The sequence below is a fragment of the Pleurodeles waltl genome, chromosome 3_1 (genome assembly GCF_031143425.1).
Source record: "Pleurodeles waltl isolate 20211129_DDA chromosome 3_1, aPleWal1.hap1.20221129, whole genome shotgun sequence".
Lineage (NCBI taxonomy): Eukaryota > Metazoa > Chordata > Amphibia > Caudata > Salamandridae > Pleurodeles > Pleurodeles waltl.
This window is the reverse complement of record NC_090440.1, coordinates 1,776,673,064-1,776,686,025: the sequence shown is the minus strand read 5'-3', so window position 1 is coordinate 1,776,686,025 and position 12,962 is coordinate 1,776,673,064. Positions and strand designations below refer to the sequence as shown.

The 12,962-nt window shown below is 49.1% G+C and overlaps 1 protein-coding gene across 1 annotated transcript in view; it reads left to right on the top strand.

Annotated features, from left to right (window-relative positions):
* Nucleotides 1-12,962, top strand: part of IGF2BP2 (insulin like growth factor 2 mRNA binding protein 2) — a 479,778-nt gene that overhangs the window by 270,789 nt on the left and 196,027 nt on the right. The window contains exon 9 of the mRNA XM_069225797.1: nucleotides 11,209-11,344. Coding sequence (XP_069081898.1) covers nucleotides 11,209-11,344 — 136 coding nt within the window. The remainder of the gene's footprint in view (nucleotides 1-11,208; nucleotides 11,345-12,962) is intronic.

The window sequence follows — 12,962 nt, the reverse complement described above, 5'->3', positions numbered from 1 at the left end:
GAGCACAACACCAGGCAGCGGACTGTGCGAAACATGTGAATCTGCAGCGACTAATGCCACGAACAGATGTACACTGGGTAAGTGACATTTTCATTTCTATGCAAGCCAATGCTTTAAAAAATCTAACATGTAATGTGCGAGTTAGAAATAGCAAACATTGGTAAAGCCAATAGTTCTCACTTATGAGAGCGTTGGCTTTGCCAATGATTTGAAGCTATACTGCACTGCAGCATGACTGCTATGCAGCATGGTTAAAAAGTAGTTTTTTAAAAAGCGATGTGACGCAGCCAGCGGTGCCACATCATAACACTTTTTTTATAATATATATATTTTTTTGGCTGTGTTGTCCTTGATCTACTCTCGCCTTAGCTCTTTCCCAACAAACATCCGTCTCTCCCTCCTTCCGTGTGGCCTCACCGGCCAAGTGACTCCCAAAACAAAGAGGGAAATTGGTTGCAGCCAATGGAACGCAGATAGATAAGCGTAAGTGTGGGGGGAGAGGACAAACCAGGGATGAGCTAGCACATGCACCACGGGTGGTAGGAGAGAGGAGCTAGGGCAAGCACGCGGAAAACGGAAGGTGGACGGTAGGGGCTAAGGGAAGCTCACACACACCAGAGGATAGGCAAAAGTGCCTAGGGTAGGCCCACGGACAATGGATGGTGAGTAGGAGGGACTGCAGTAAACATATGGACAACAGAGGGTGGGCAAGAGAGACCGGACCAACAGAGTGTGGGCGGGAGGGGGAGGTTAGGGCAAAAGCAGAGACAATAGAGGATGGACAGAAGAAGATTGGAGCAAGCACCCAGGCAGCAGAGGGTGGGTGGGAGGGGGTGGGGGAAGCACTTGGACAATGGAGGATCAGCAGAAGGGTCTGGGAAAAGCACCCTGACAGCAAGGGGTAGATAGAAGGCGCTGGGGGAAGAACACAGGCAACTGTTTGGGCACGAGGGCCTGAGGCAAGGACATGGACCACGGCGGGTGGGTCGAAGGGCTGGGAAAGCAATCTAAGAAGCACACAGAGGACACAGGGTGGGCAGGAGGGCCTGAGGAAGCGCATGGACAATTGAGGGTGGGTGGTAAGGGAATGGGAGTAACACAGTGGAGGGGAGAACTACCGGAGGAAGACAGCTGAAAAACACATGCACTCTTGTTAGAGCGCGAAAAAAGCAGCACCTGAAGAATCAAGCCGTGGAAGGACACAGTATTGCATCCATGCTCCAGGGCGAGAGACACACAGAGAAAGGAAAGGAATTAGAAACAAGCAAATAAAAGCGACAGTGAAGCCAAATAGTAGTTACTAATGGGAGGACGGTCTCCAAGTTCGCAGTATGTAACAGAATACCTCACAACAGACAGCACATGCAGTGTCTCAGGTGAGATTTAAAAAGGATCATAGTCTTTTTAAACAAAATAAAATGTCACCGATTAGAATTGTAAACACAAGTGCTGGATTGGATGCATGAGTTAATTTCAGCCATTAGTAAGTATTCAGAAGCATTCCAGCCCATTGCTCCTTTTTTCCCTTTGTCCACTGTGCTGCTCCGGACAAGTACCAACATTATGCAAATCGATGATGGTTCTACTGCATTTGGAACAGTCTTCTCCAAACTGCCAAGCGACGTCCACTGTGAATGGGAATACAAACAACCCCAGTAAGGATTTGGTCATACTGAGCCTCATCGGAGAGGTGCAGGTTGTTTTCTATGACATAGTGAGCATGTGACACGTCAGGGCATGTTTATCACACATTGGGCATTTTCTCTGAGAAAAACAAAAAGAAGTGATTGGTGGTATACTTGAATTATTCTTGGACAATAATTATTACTCTGGACACAATGCAGTCTATTATTGTTCCCCACTGTACCACTTCAGACGGACCAGTGTTGTGCAAATCAGCTTCAAAGTTGCATAACATTGGTGCAACTCCCCTTAGAACAGTCAACCCATACCTTCCATGCCACTTTACATTTGTACAGGACATAATCAACCGCCGACTGGTTTTCCTCTGTTAGGCCTCATTAGTGAGGTGTAACTTAACCCCTCGGGTGCCCGGGACAAGGTGGTTACGTCCGCTGCCGTGGCGCTCAGGCGCCAGGGACGTAACCACCTCGTCCTGCTACTGGCTGTCGGAGGAAGCGCTAGCGCTCCCCCTGAGGGCCTGGCACCCCCTTCCCCTGGGCAGGGATGGAAGGGGAATCGCTTCCCCCCCACCCCACATCGCGCGCTGACCTCATCAGATGCGCAGATCGGAAGAGAAATGCAAAAGCCAATCCTCCGATCACGTGGAGGGGGTGAGAGAGGCATGAACAGAGAGGAAAGGCCTTTCTTCTCCTTTCATGTCTCTCCCTGCATTTCTGCCGCCTGATCGCGATGCGATCGGGCAGCAGAAATGCCACTAGACACCAGGGAAATTGTTTGTTTTGTTTATTTGTGAATGAGGGGAGCGGCCCGTTGGGCAAGGGCCGCTCCCCAGAGGGGCAAGATATTTTGAAGCCTTTTCTGCCCCCGGGGGCAAATTGGCCTGTTATAATTGGGAGGGGAGGGGGGAATTTATTTTAGCCCATTTCTGCTCCCCTTGGAGGCAGATCGGCCTATTTCTATTAGGCCGAACTGGCAGAAACCACTTAGGCACCAGGGATTGGTGTGTGTATGTGTAATGAAATGCCTCCTTGGCATGGTTACCCCTGACTTTTTGCCTTTGCTGATGCCAAGTTATGATTTGAAAGTGTGCTGAGGCCTGCTAACCAGGCCCCAGCACCAGTGTTCTTTCCCAAAACCTGTACCTTTGTTTCCACAATTGGCACACCCTGGAATCCAGGTAAGTCCCTTGTAACTGGTACCCCTGGTACCAAGGGCCCTGATGCCAGGGAAGGTCTCTAAGGGCTGCAGCATGTCTTATGCCACCCTGGGGACCCCTCACTCAGCACAGACACACTGCTTGCCAGCTTGTGTGTGCTGGTGGGGAGAAAATGACTAAGTCGACATGGCACTCCCCTCAGGGTGCCATGCCAACCTCACACTGCCCATGGTATAGATAAGTCACCCCTCTAGCAGGCCTTATAGCCCTAAGGCAGGGTGCCCTATACCATAGGTGAGGGCATAGGTGCATGAGCACTATGCCCCTACAGTGTCTAAGCAAAACCTTAGACATTGTAAGTGCAGGGTACCCATAAGAGTATATGGTCTTGGAGTCTGTCATACATAAACTCCACAGCACCATAATGGCTACACTGAAAACTGGGAAGTTTGGTATCAAACTTCTCAGCACAATAAATGCACACTGATGCCAGTGTACATTTTATTGTGAAATACACCACAGAGGGCATCTTAGAGATGCCCCCTGAAAACATACCCGACTTCCAGTGTGGGCTGACTAGTTTTACCAGCCTGCCACACACCAGACATGTTGCTGGCCACATGGGGAGAGTGCCTTTGTCACTCAGTGGCTAGTAACAAAGCCTGTACTGGGTGGAGGTGCTTCTCACCTCCCCATGCAGGAACTGTAACACCTGGCGGTGAGCCTCAAAGGCTCACCCCCTTTGTTACAGCGCCACAGGGCATTGCAGCTAGTGCAGATGCCCGCCCCCTCCAGCCACGGCCCCACTTTTGGCGGCAAGGCCGGAGGAGATAATGAGAAAAACAAGGAGTCGTCACTGGCCAGTCAGGACAACCCCTAAAGTGTCCTGAGCTGAAGTGACTCTGACTTTTAGAAATCCTCCATCTTGCAGATGGAGGATTCCCCCAATAGGATTAGGCATGTGCCCCCTCCCCTCAGGGAGGAGGCACAAAGAGGGTGTAGCCACCCTCAGGGCTAGTAGCCATTGGCTACTAACCCCCCAGACCTAAACACACCCCTAACTTGAGTATTTAGGGGCTCCCAGAACTGAGGAAGATAGATTCCTGCAACCTGAAGACGAAGAAGGACTGCTGACCTGAAAGCCCTGCAGAGAAGACGAAGACACCAACTGCTTTGGCCCCAGCCCTACTGGCCTGTCTCCCCAATTCAAGAAAAACTGCAACAGCGATGCGTTCCCCAGGGTCCAGCGACCTCTGCAGCCTCAGAGGACTACCTTGCATCTAAAAGGACCAAGAACTCCCGAGGACAGAGGCCCTGCTCCAAAGAAGAAACAACTTTGCAACAAAGAAACAACTTTCGAAACAAAGAAGCGTCAGACTTTCCACTCTGCACCCGACCCCCCCCCCGGCTCGACCTGCGGGGAAACAACACTACAGGGAGGACTCCCCGGCGACTGCGACCCTGTGAGTAGCCAGAGTTGACCCCCCTAAGCCACTCCAGCGACGCCTGCAGAGGGAATCCAGAGGCTCCACCCTGACCGCGACTGCCTGCTTCTAAGAACCCGATGCCTGGTAAAGACACTGCACCCCAGCCCCCAGGACCTGAAGGATCCGACCTCCAGTGCAGGAGCGACCCCCCAGGTGGCTCTCTCCCTTGCCCAGGTGGTGGCTACCCAGAGGAGCCCCCCTCTTGCCTGCTTCGTTGAAAAGACCCCTGGGTCTCCCATTGAACTCCATTGCAAACCCAACGCCTGTTTGCACTCTGCACCCGGCCGCCCCTGTGCCGCTGAGGGTGTACTTTTTGTGCGTAAGTGTGGGGGGAGAGGACAAACCAGGGATGAGCTAGCACATGCACCACGGGTGGTAGGAGAGAGGAGCTAGGGCAAGCACGCGGAAAACGGAACGTGGACGGTAGGGGCTAAGGGAAGCTCACACACACCAGAGGATAGGCAAAAGTGCCTAGGGTAGGCCCACGGACAATGGATGGTGAGTAGGAGGGACTGCAGTAAACATATGGACAACAGAGGGTGGGCAAGAGAGACCGGACCAACAGAGTGTGGGCGGGAGGGGGAGGTTAGGGCAAAAGCAGAGACAATAGAGGATGGACAGAAGAAGATTGGAGCAAGCACCCAGGCAGCAGAGGGTGGGTGGGAGGGGGTGGGGGAAGCACTTGGACAATGGAGGATCAGCAGAAGGGTCTGGGAAAAGCACCCTGACAGCAAGGGGTAGATAGAAGGCGCTGGGGGAAGAACACAGGCAACTGTTTGGGCACGAGGGCCTGAGGCAAGGACATGGACCACGGCGGGTGGGTCGAAGGGCTGGGAAAGCAATCTAAGAAGCACACAGAGGACACAGGGTGGGCAGGAGGGCCTGAGGAAGCGCATGGACAATTGAGGGTGGGTGGTAAGGGAATGGGAGTAACACAGTGGAGGGGAGAACTACCGGAGGAAGACAGCTGAAAAACACATGCACACTGGGGAATCTACGCAAGTCACACCTTCCTGGACTCCCTCAGGTGTCTAGTTTTCAGAAATGTCTGGGTTTGTTAGGTTTCCCTGTATGGCTGCTGATCCTAGGACCAAAAACACAGGTGCCCTCCTCCCACACACAAAACAGTTTGTTTTGTATTTGATCATTTTGATGTGTCCAGTTAGTGTTTTGGGGCATTTCCTTTTGCCTGCACTAGGCCTACCCACACAAGGGAGGCACCATTTTTATCGGGAGACTTGCGGGAACTCTGGGTGGAAGGAAATTTGAGGCTCCTCTCAAATTCCAGAACTTCCTGTCACCGAAATGTGAGGAAAATTTGTTTTTTTGGACACATTTTGAGGCGCCTGGTGAGAGCGCCACAAGTTGCACCATCCTGCATTCCCCTAGGTGTCTAGTTTTCAAAAATGCGCAGGCTTGGTAGGTTTTTCTAGGTGCCAGCTGAGCTAGAGATCAAAATCCACAGCTAGGCACTTTTCAAAAATCACATCAGTTTTCAATGTAAAAATGTAATGTGTCCATTTTGAGTTTAGTTTTGCGGGCGAGTGAGGTACCATGTTTATCGGGAAACTTGGGGGAACACAGAATAGCAGGTCAAGTGTAATTGCCCCTTGTCTTTCTCTACAATTTTTCCTTCCAAATGTAAGACAGTGTGTAAAAAAATATGTCTATTTGAGAAATGCCTTATAATTCACATGCTAGTATTGGGACCTCAGAATTCAGAGATGTGCAAATAACCACTGCTTCTCAACACCTTATCTTGTGCCAATTTTGGAAATAGAAAGGTTTTCTTGATACCTATTTTTCACCCTTTATATTTCACCAAATGAATTGCTGTGCAACCGGTATAGAATGAAAACCCATTGCAAGGTGCAGCTCATTTATTGACTATGAGTATCTAGAGATCTTGATGAACCTACAAGCCCTATATATCCCCACAACCAGAAGAGTCCAGCAGATGTAATGGTATGTTGCTTTCGAAAATCTGACATTGCAGGAAAAAGTTACAGAGTAAAACGTGGAGAGAAATGACTGTTTTTCTCACCTCAATTTCGACATTTTTTTATTTTAGCTTTTATTTTCTGTAAAACCTTGTAGGATCTACACAAATGAAGCCTTGCTGAATTCAGAATTTAGTCTACTTTTCAGAAATGTTTTCCTTTCCGGGATCCAGCATTGGTTTCACACCCATTTCTGTCACTAACTGGAAGGAGGCTAAAAGCACCAAAAATAGTAAAAACGGGGGTATGCCCCAGTAATATGCCAAAAGTGTTTTGAAAAATTTGGTTTTCTGATTCAAGTCTGCCTGTTCCTGAAAGCTGGGGAGCTGGTGATTTTAGCACCGCAGACCCTTTGTTGATGCTGTTATCAGGGAAAGAATCACAAGCCTTCTTCTGCAGCCCTTTTTTCCCTTTTTTTTTTTTGAATGAAAAACGAAATTTTTGCTCTATTTTGTCTAATTTCTTTGACTCCTTCAGGGGAACTGTAGGGAAGTAGCCTCTTTCTAGCCTTGTTACCCCCACTGTTGGCCTGTTTGTGAGTATATGTCAGGGTGTTTTCACTGTCTCACTGGAATCCTGCTAGCCAGGGCCCAGTGCTCATAATGAAAACCCTATGTTGTAAGTATGCTTGTTATGTGTCACTGGGATCCTGCTAGCCAGGACCCCAGTGCTCATAAGTTTGTGGCCTATATGTGTTCCCTGTGTGGTGCCCAACTGTCTCACTGAGGCTCTGCTAACCAGAACCTCAGTGGTTATGCTCTGTCTGCTTTCCAAATTTGTCACTAACAGGCTAGTGACTATATTTTCCAATTCACATTGGCATACTGGTACACCCATATAATTCCCTAGTATATGGTACTGAGGCACCCAGGGAATTGGGGTTCCAGGAGATCCCTATGGGCTGCAGCATTTCTTTTGCCACCCATAGGGAGCTCTGACAATTCTTACACAGGCCTGCCAGTGCAGCCTGAGTGAAATAATGCCCACATTATTTCACAGCCATTTACCACTGCACATAAGTAACTTATAAGTCACCTATATGTCTAACCTTCACCTGGTGAAGGTTGGGTGCAAAGTTACTTAGTGTGTGGGCACCCTGGCACTAGCCAAGGTGCCCCCACATCGTTCAGGGCAAATTCCCCGGACTTTGTGAGTGTGGGGACACCATTACACGCGTGCACTATACATAGGTCACTACCTATGTATAGCGTCACAATGGTAACTCCGAACATGGCCATCTAACATGCCTAAGATCATGGAATTGTCCCCCCAATACCATTCTGGTATTGGGGGGACAATTCCATGATCCTCCGGGTCTCTAGCACAGTACCCGGGTGCTGCCAAACTGCCTTTCCTGGGTCTCCACTGCAGCTGCTGCCAACCCCCCCAGGCAGGTTTCTGCCCTCCAGGGGTCCAGGCAGCCCTGGCCCAGGAAGGCAGAACAAAGGATTTCCTCTGAGAGAGAGGGTGTTACACCCTCTCCCTTTGGAAATGGGTGTGAAGGGCTGGGGAGGAGTAGCCTCCCACAACCTCTGGAAATGCTTTGATGGGCACAGATGATGCCCATCTCTGCATAAGCCAGTCGGCTCTGGCGCGAAACTGGACAAAGGAAAGGGGAGTGACCACTCCCCTGACCTGCACCTCCCAGGGGAGGTGCCCAGAGCTCCTCCAGTGTGTCCCAGACCTCTGCCATCTTGGAAACAGAGGTGTTGGAGGCACACTGGACTGCTCTGAGTGGCCAGTGTCAGCAGGTGACATCAGAGGCTCCTTCTGATAGGCTCTTACCTCTCTTGGTAGCCATTCCTCCTAACCTGGTAGCCAAACCTCCTTTTCTGGCTATTTGGGGTCTCTGCTTTGGGGAATTCTTCAGATAACGAATGCAAGAGCTCACCAGAGTTCCTCTGCATCTCCCTATTCACCTTCTACCAAAGGATCGACCGCTGACTGCTCAGGACGCCTGCAAAACCGCAACAAAGTAGCAAGACGACTACCAGCAACATTGTAGCGCCTAATCCTGCCGGCTTTCTCAAATGTTTCCAGGTGGTGCATGCTCTGGGGGTAGCCTGTCTCCTCCCTGCACCAGGAGCTCTGAAGAAATCTCCCGTGGGTCGACGGAATCTTCCCCCTGCTAACGCAGGCACCAAAAGACTGCATCACTGGTCCTCTGGGTCTTCTCCCATCCTGACGAGCGTGGTCCCTGGAACTCAGCAACTCTGTCCAAGTGACTCCCACAGTCCACTGACTCTTCAGTCCAAGTTTGGTGGAGGTAAGTCCTTGCCTCCAACCGCTAGACTGCATTGCTGGGTACTGCGTGATTTGCAGCTGCTCCGACTCCTGTGCACTCTTCCAGGATTTCCTTCGTTCACAGCCAAGCCTGGGTCCCCGGCACTCCTTCCTGCAGTGCACAACCTTCTGAGTTGTCCTCCGGTGTCGTGGACTCCCTTTTGTGACTTTGCCTGGACTCCGGTTCACTTTCCTTCCAAGTGCCTGTTCAGGTACTTTTGCGGGTGCTGCCTGCTTCTGTGAGGGCTCCCTGAGTTGCTGGGTGCCCCCTCTGTCTCCTCCTCCAAGTGGCGACATCCTGGTTCCTCCTGGGCCACAGCAGCACCCAAAAACCTCGACCGCGACCCTTGCAGCTAGCAAGGCTTGTTTGCGGTCTTTCTGCGTGGGAACACCTCTGCAAGCTTCGTCGCGACGTGGGATATCCATCCTCCAAAGGAGAAGTTCCTAGTCCTCTTCTTTCTTGCAGAACTCCAAGCTTCTTCCAACTGGTGGCAGCTTCCTTGCACCTTCAGCTGGCATTTCCTGGGCTCCTGCCCACTCTCGACACTGTTGTGACTATTGGACTTGGTCCCCTTGCCTTACAGGTACTCAGGTCCGGAAATCCACTGTTGTTGCATTGCTGGTGTTTGTTCTTCCTGCAGAATCCCCCTATAACGACTTCTGTGCTCTCTGGGAGCAGTAGGTGCACTTTACACCTACTTTTCAGGGTCTTTGGGTGGGCTATTTTTCTAACCCTCACTGTTTTCTTACAGTCCCAGCGACCCTCTACAAGCTCACATAGGTCTTGGGTCCATTTGTGGTTCGCATTCCACTTTTGGAGTATATGGTTTGTGTTGCCCCTATACCTATGTGCTCCTATTGCAATCTATTGTAATTCTACACTGTTTGCATTACTTTTCTTGCTATTACTTACCTAATTTTGGTTTGTGTAAATATATCTTGTGTATATACCTTATCCTCATACTGAGGTTACTCACTGAGATACTTTTGGCATATTGTCATAAAAATAAAGTACCTTTATTTTTAGTAACTCTGTGTATTTTGTTTTCTTATGGTATTGTGCATATGACACCAGTGGTATAGTAGGAGCTTTACGTGTCTCCTAGTTCAGCCTAAGCTGCTTTGCCATAGCTACCTTCTATCAGCCTAAGCTGCTAGAAACACCTCTTCTACACTAATAAGGGATAACTGGACCTGGCACAAGGTGTTATTACCTCTGGTACCCACTACAAGCCAGGCCAGCCTCCTACAGGAACCCACAAACTCTGGTTACTAGTAGTTTATTCACCCTCAACTAAAATGGAGCTGGTGAGTGAACAAAGTGTAAACCAATAAGCTATTTGCATGTCCTCAGAAATAAGTTGTAGAGCCTGCACCTTTCTTATTCCTATTTTTCTTTCTGAAATGGCATTACACTTATCATTACTGCTTGGTAGCAAAAACAGATTGCCCTTTAACCCAATTTTTCTCATCCTGAACCAAAGGAAGTGAGCGTGCTTACCAGGCACTAGGAGCTATAATTCCAAGAGTAACCCTTGGACTGTGATTTTGACTATCAAGGGCCCTGCGTGTTATGTGATACCTCATAAGAGAAATTGTCCAAAATCTTTCAATTATTGAAAACTTGCACATCTTATGGGAAATACAGTGACATTCACCCACCTTTCCCCTCTGTATTTTCTGTTTCACTTTATATTTAAATTGATAATCCAGTGATAGAAAATGTTGACAGTCCATCTGCGAGAATAGAAGGTATTTTTGCTCACCCTTCCTCTGCCACTTTTCAGTAGATGTCCTCACAGCTAACAGATGGTAGTAAGCTTGGAATATTTTGCCACTGAAAACACAGATTCTTCCAAGAAAGGCTAACGAATTAAGATTGTGAGTTGGTATTTGTTGCTCATACTGAAATAACTGTTAACACTAAATAATTAAAGATGTGTGCAGCCAACTGGAGGCCTCTGACATTTTGTGGGTAAATTCAGTTTCTGGTAAATTGAGTCACACCACCGTTTTTGTTAATCTTTACTCCATCAGTTTAGATCACTTCTTCTTGTGTGTTCTATAATAACCCATTCTGATTTTGTCCTTTGAGACGAGGGCCTAGTAAGATGACAAAATCGTAGTAACCTGTAAGATCACTCAGGCAGCTCATAGAAATCATTAGTTGCTGGCAGTAGAGGAATTGTCAAGTCGGGCACGCAGCCTCATTATGAATACCAATTTGCTGCTTTTCACTAATAGCATCCACAACTTTTTCACACTGGATTTACAGAAATTGTGATGATTTGACCTTGAATCGTTGATCCGTATCCTTTCTTAGTATGTTAGTCAGACGCTGATATTTCCTCTTCAACTGTGTTACTGTAGGTGGAAATTGTATGTCATTTTAAATGATTTTTGTAATTTGGATTGCACGCCAATGTTTTAGGACTTTTTATTTTTGTACTCTTTGGACCTAGCCCACTGTTATACAAGAGTAATATATGCACTGTCTAAAACTTGGAAACAAGGTAAATGGATCAGCCAAATAAATCTGGTTTCTAACATTAGTCACTTTTTGTGCCATGTTGCAAGTCAAATCTAAAGTATGTTGACGGTTAAAGCAAGCCTCTTAATTGTTCTTTTTATCATCTAGTTTGCAGGATTTGACTATCTATAATCCTGAAAGGACCATTACTGTAAAGGGAAGCATTGAGGCTTGCTCGAATGCGGAGGTAGAGATCCTGAAGAAACTTAGAGAAGCCTATGAGAACGATGTTTTGGCTGTAAATGTAAGTTATTCAGATAGTTTGTTTCCTGTTTGATACGTCCACCTTCATTAACGATATGTGAAGTGCTTGTCTTGTTTGTACACACTAACATCTTACTTAAATTCTCTAACGTTTTGCTCTTCTTTTGTCTCAAAATCTGCACTTCTGTTAGTCGATTTGTCTCTCTTGTTTTAATCTGTTGATTTGTGATAGATATTGGCAATTAAAGTGATAAAAAGGCAGCAAGCAAAGTCTCTGTGCTCCTGGTTAAAATAGACTACATTTTTGTACTTCACTTCACTTCACGTGCATTTAGAATAGATCAAGGCATGGATGACTAGTCGTCCACAACAGGTATTTGAATAATTTGTTAACAAGCCCGTCTGCACCCGTCCGCGCCTGGACCGCGCCCAGCGCCACCCCCCCTGGTCCGCACGCCCCCCGCACCACCAGATGTCGCTACTCGGCCAACCAACTCAGCGCCCTCAACCCCGGCCGCCCCACAACATGTTTCCAGTCATCTCCAAAGAACACCAAGAGACCCTTCTGCCTCACCTGCAACTTCACCTGCGACAGAACAAGGAAACCTGCCACAACCGCAAAAAAACAACTCCACTGCATACTCCTCAACACACGCTCCGCAAGCAAGCATGCCATCGAGCTCTGGGACCTGCTCGACACCACCGCCCCAGACGTAGCCTTCCTGACCGAAACCTGGTGGAACGACTCCTCAGCACCTGACATCGCCATAGCCATTCCGGACGGCTACAAGATCACCAGAAGAGATCGCCCCAACGGAATCGGAGGAGGAATAGCCATCGCCCACAAATCCACCCTCAAAATCCACACCCACACGGACGACACTCTCAAGACCGCCGAACACCTACACTTCCGGATCCACACTGACCCCAACACCACCCTCAGAGAAACGCTCATCTACCGACCCCCAGGACCACGAGCACCCTTCAGCGACTCCATCGCCGACCTCACAAGCACCCAAGCGCTCACCTCTACGGACTACATCCTCCTTGGAGACCTCAATTTCCACTTGGAGAACAACAATGACGCCAACACCACATCCCTGATCGACAACCTCTCCAACCTCGGCCTCAGACAACTGGTCAACACACCCACCCACATCGCCGGCCACACGCTCGATCCGATCTTCTCCGCAAGCAACCACATCACCTTTAGCCACACCACCGAACTCCACTGGACCGACCACCACTGCATCCACTTAACATTCAAGAAGCACATCGAACACCACCGCACCCAACTACCACCCCACCGCCGCGGGAGCAAAGTCACCGAAGACCAACTGACCAGCACCCTCGCCCAGAACCTGCCCACCGACTCCATCAACCCAGACACCGCCGCTCCCAACCTACGACAGTGGATCAACGACTGCGCCAACACCCTAGCACCACTCAAGAGGTCCACCGACAACCAAGGAAAGAAAAAAGCCGCCTGGTTCACTGACTAACTCCTCACCTCCAAAACACACCTGCCAGAAACTAAAGAAGAAATGGCTCCTCGAACACACACCCGACAGCCTGGCAGCCCACAAGGAGGCCACCTGCAAGCACCACCAGCTAATCCGACTCGCCAAACGTTCCCACTTCACAGAATGCCTGAACAA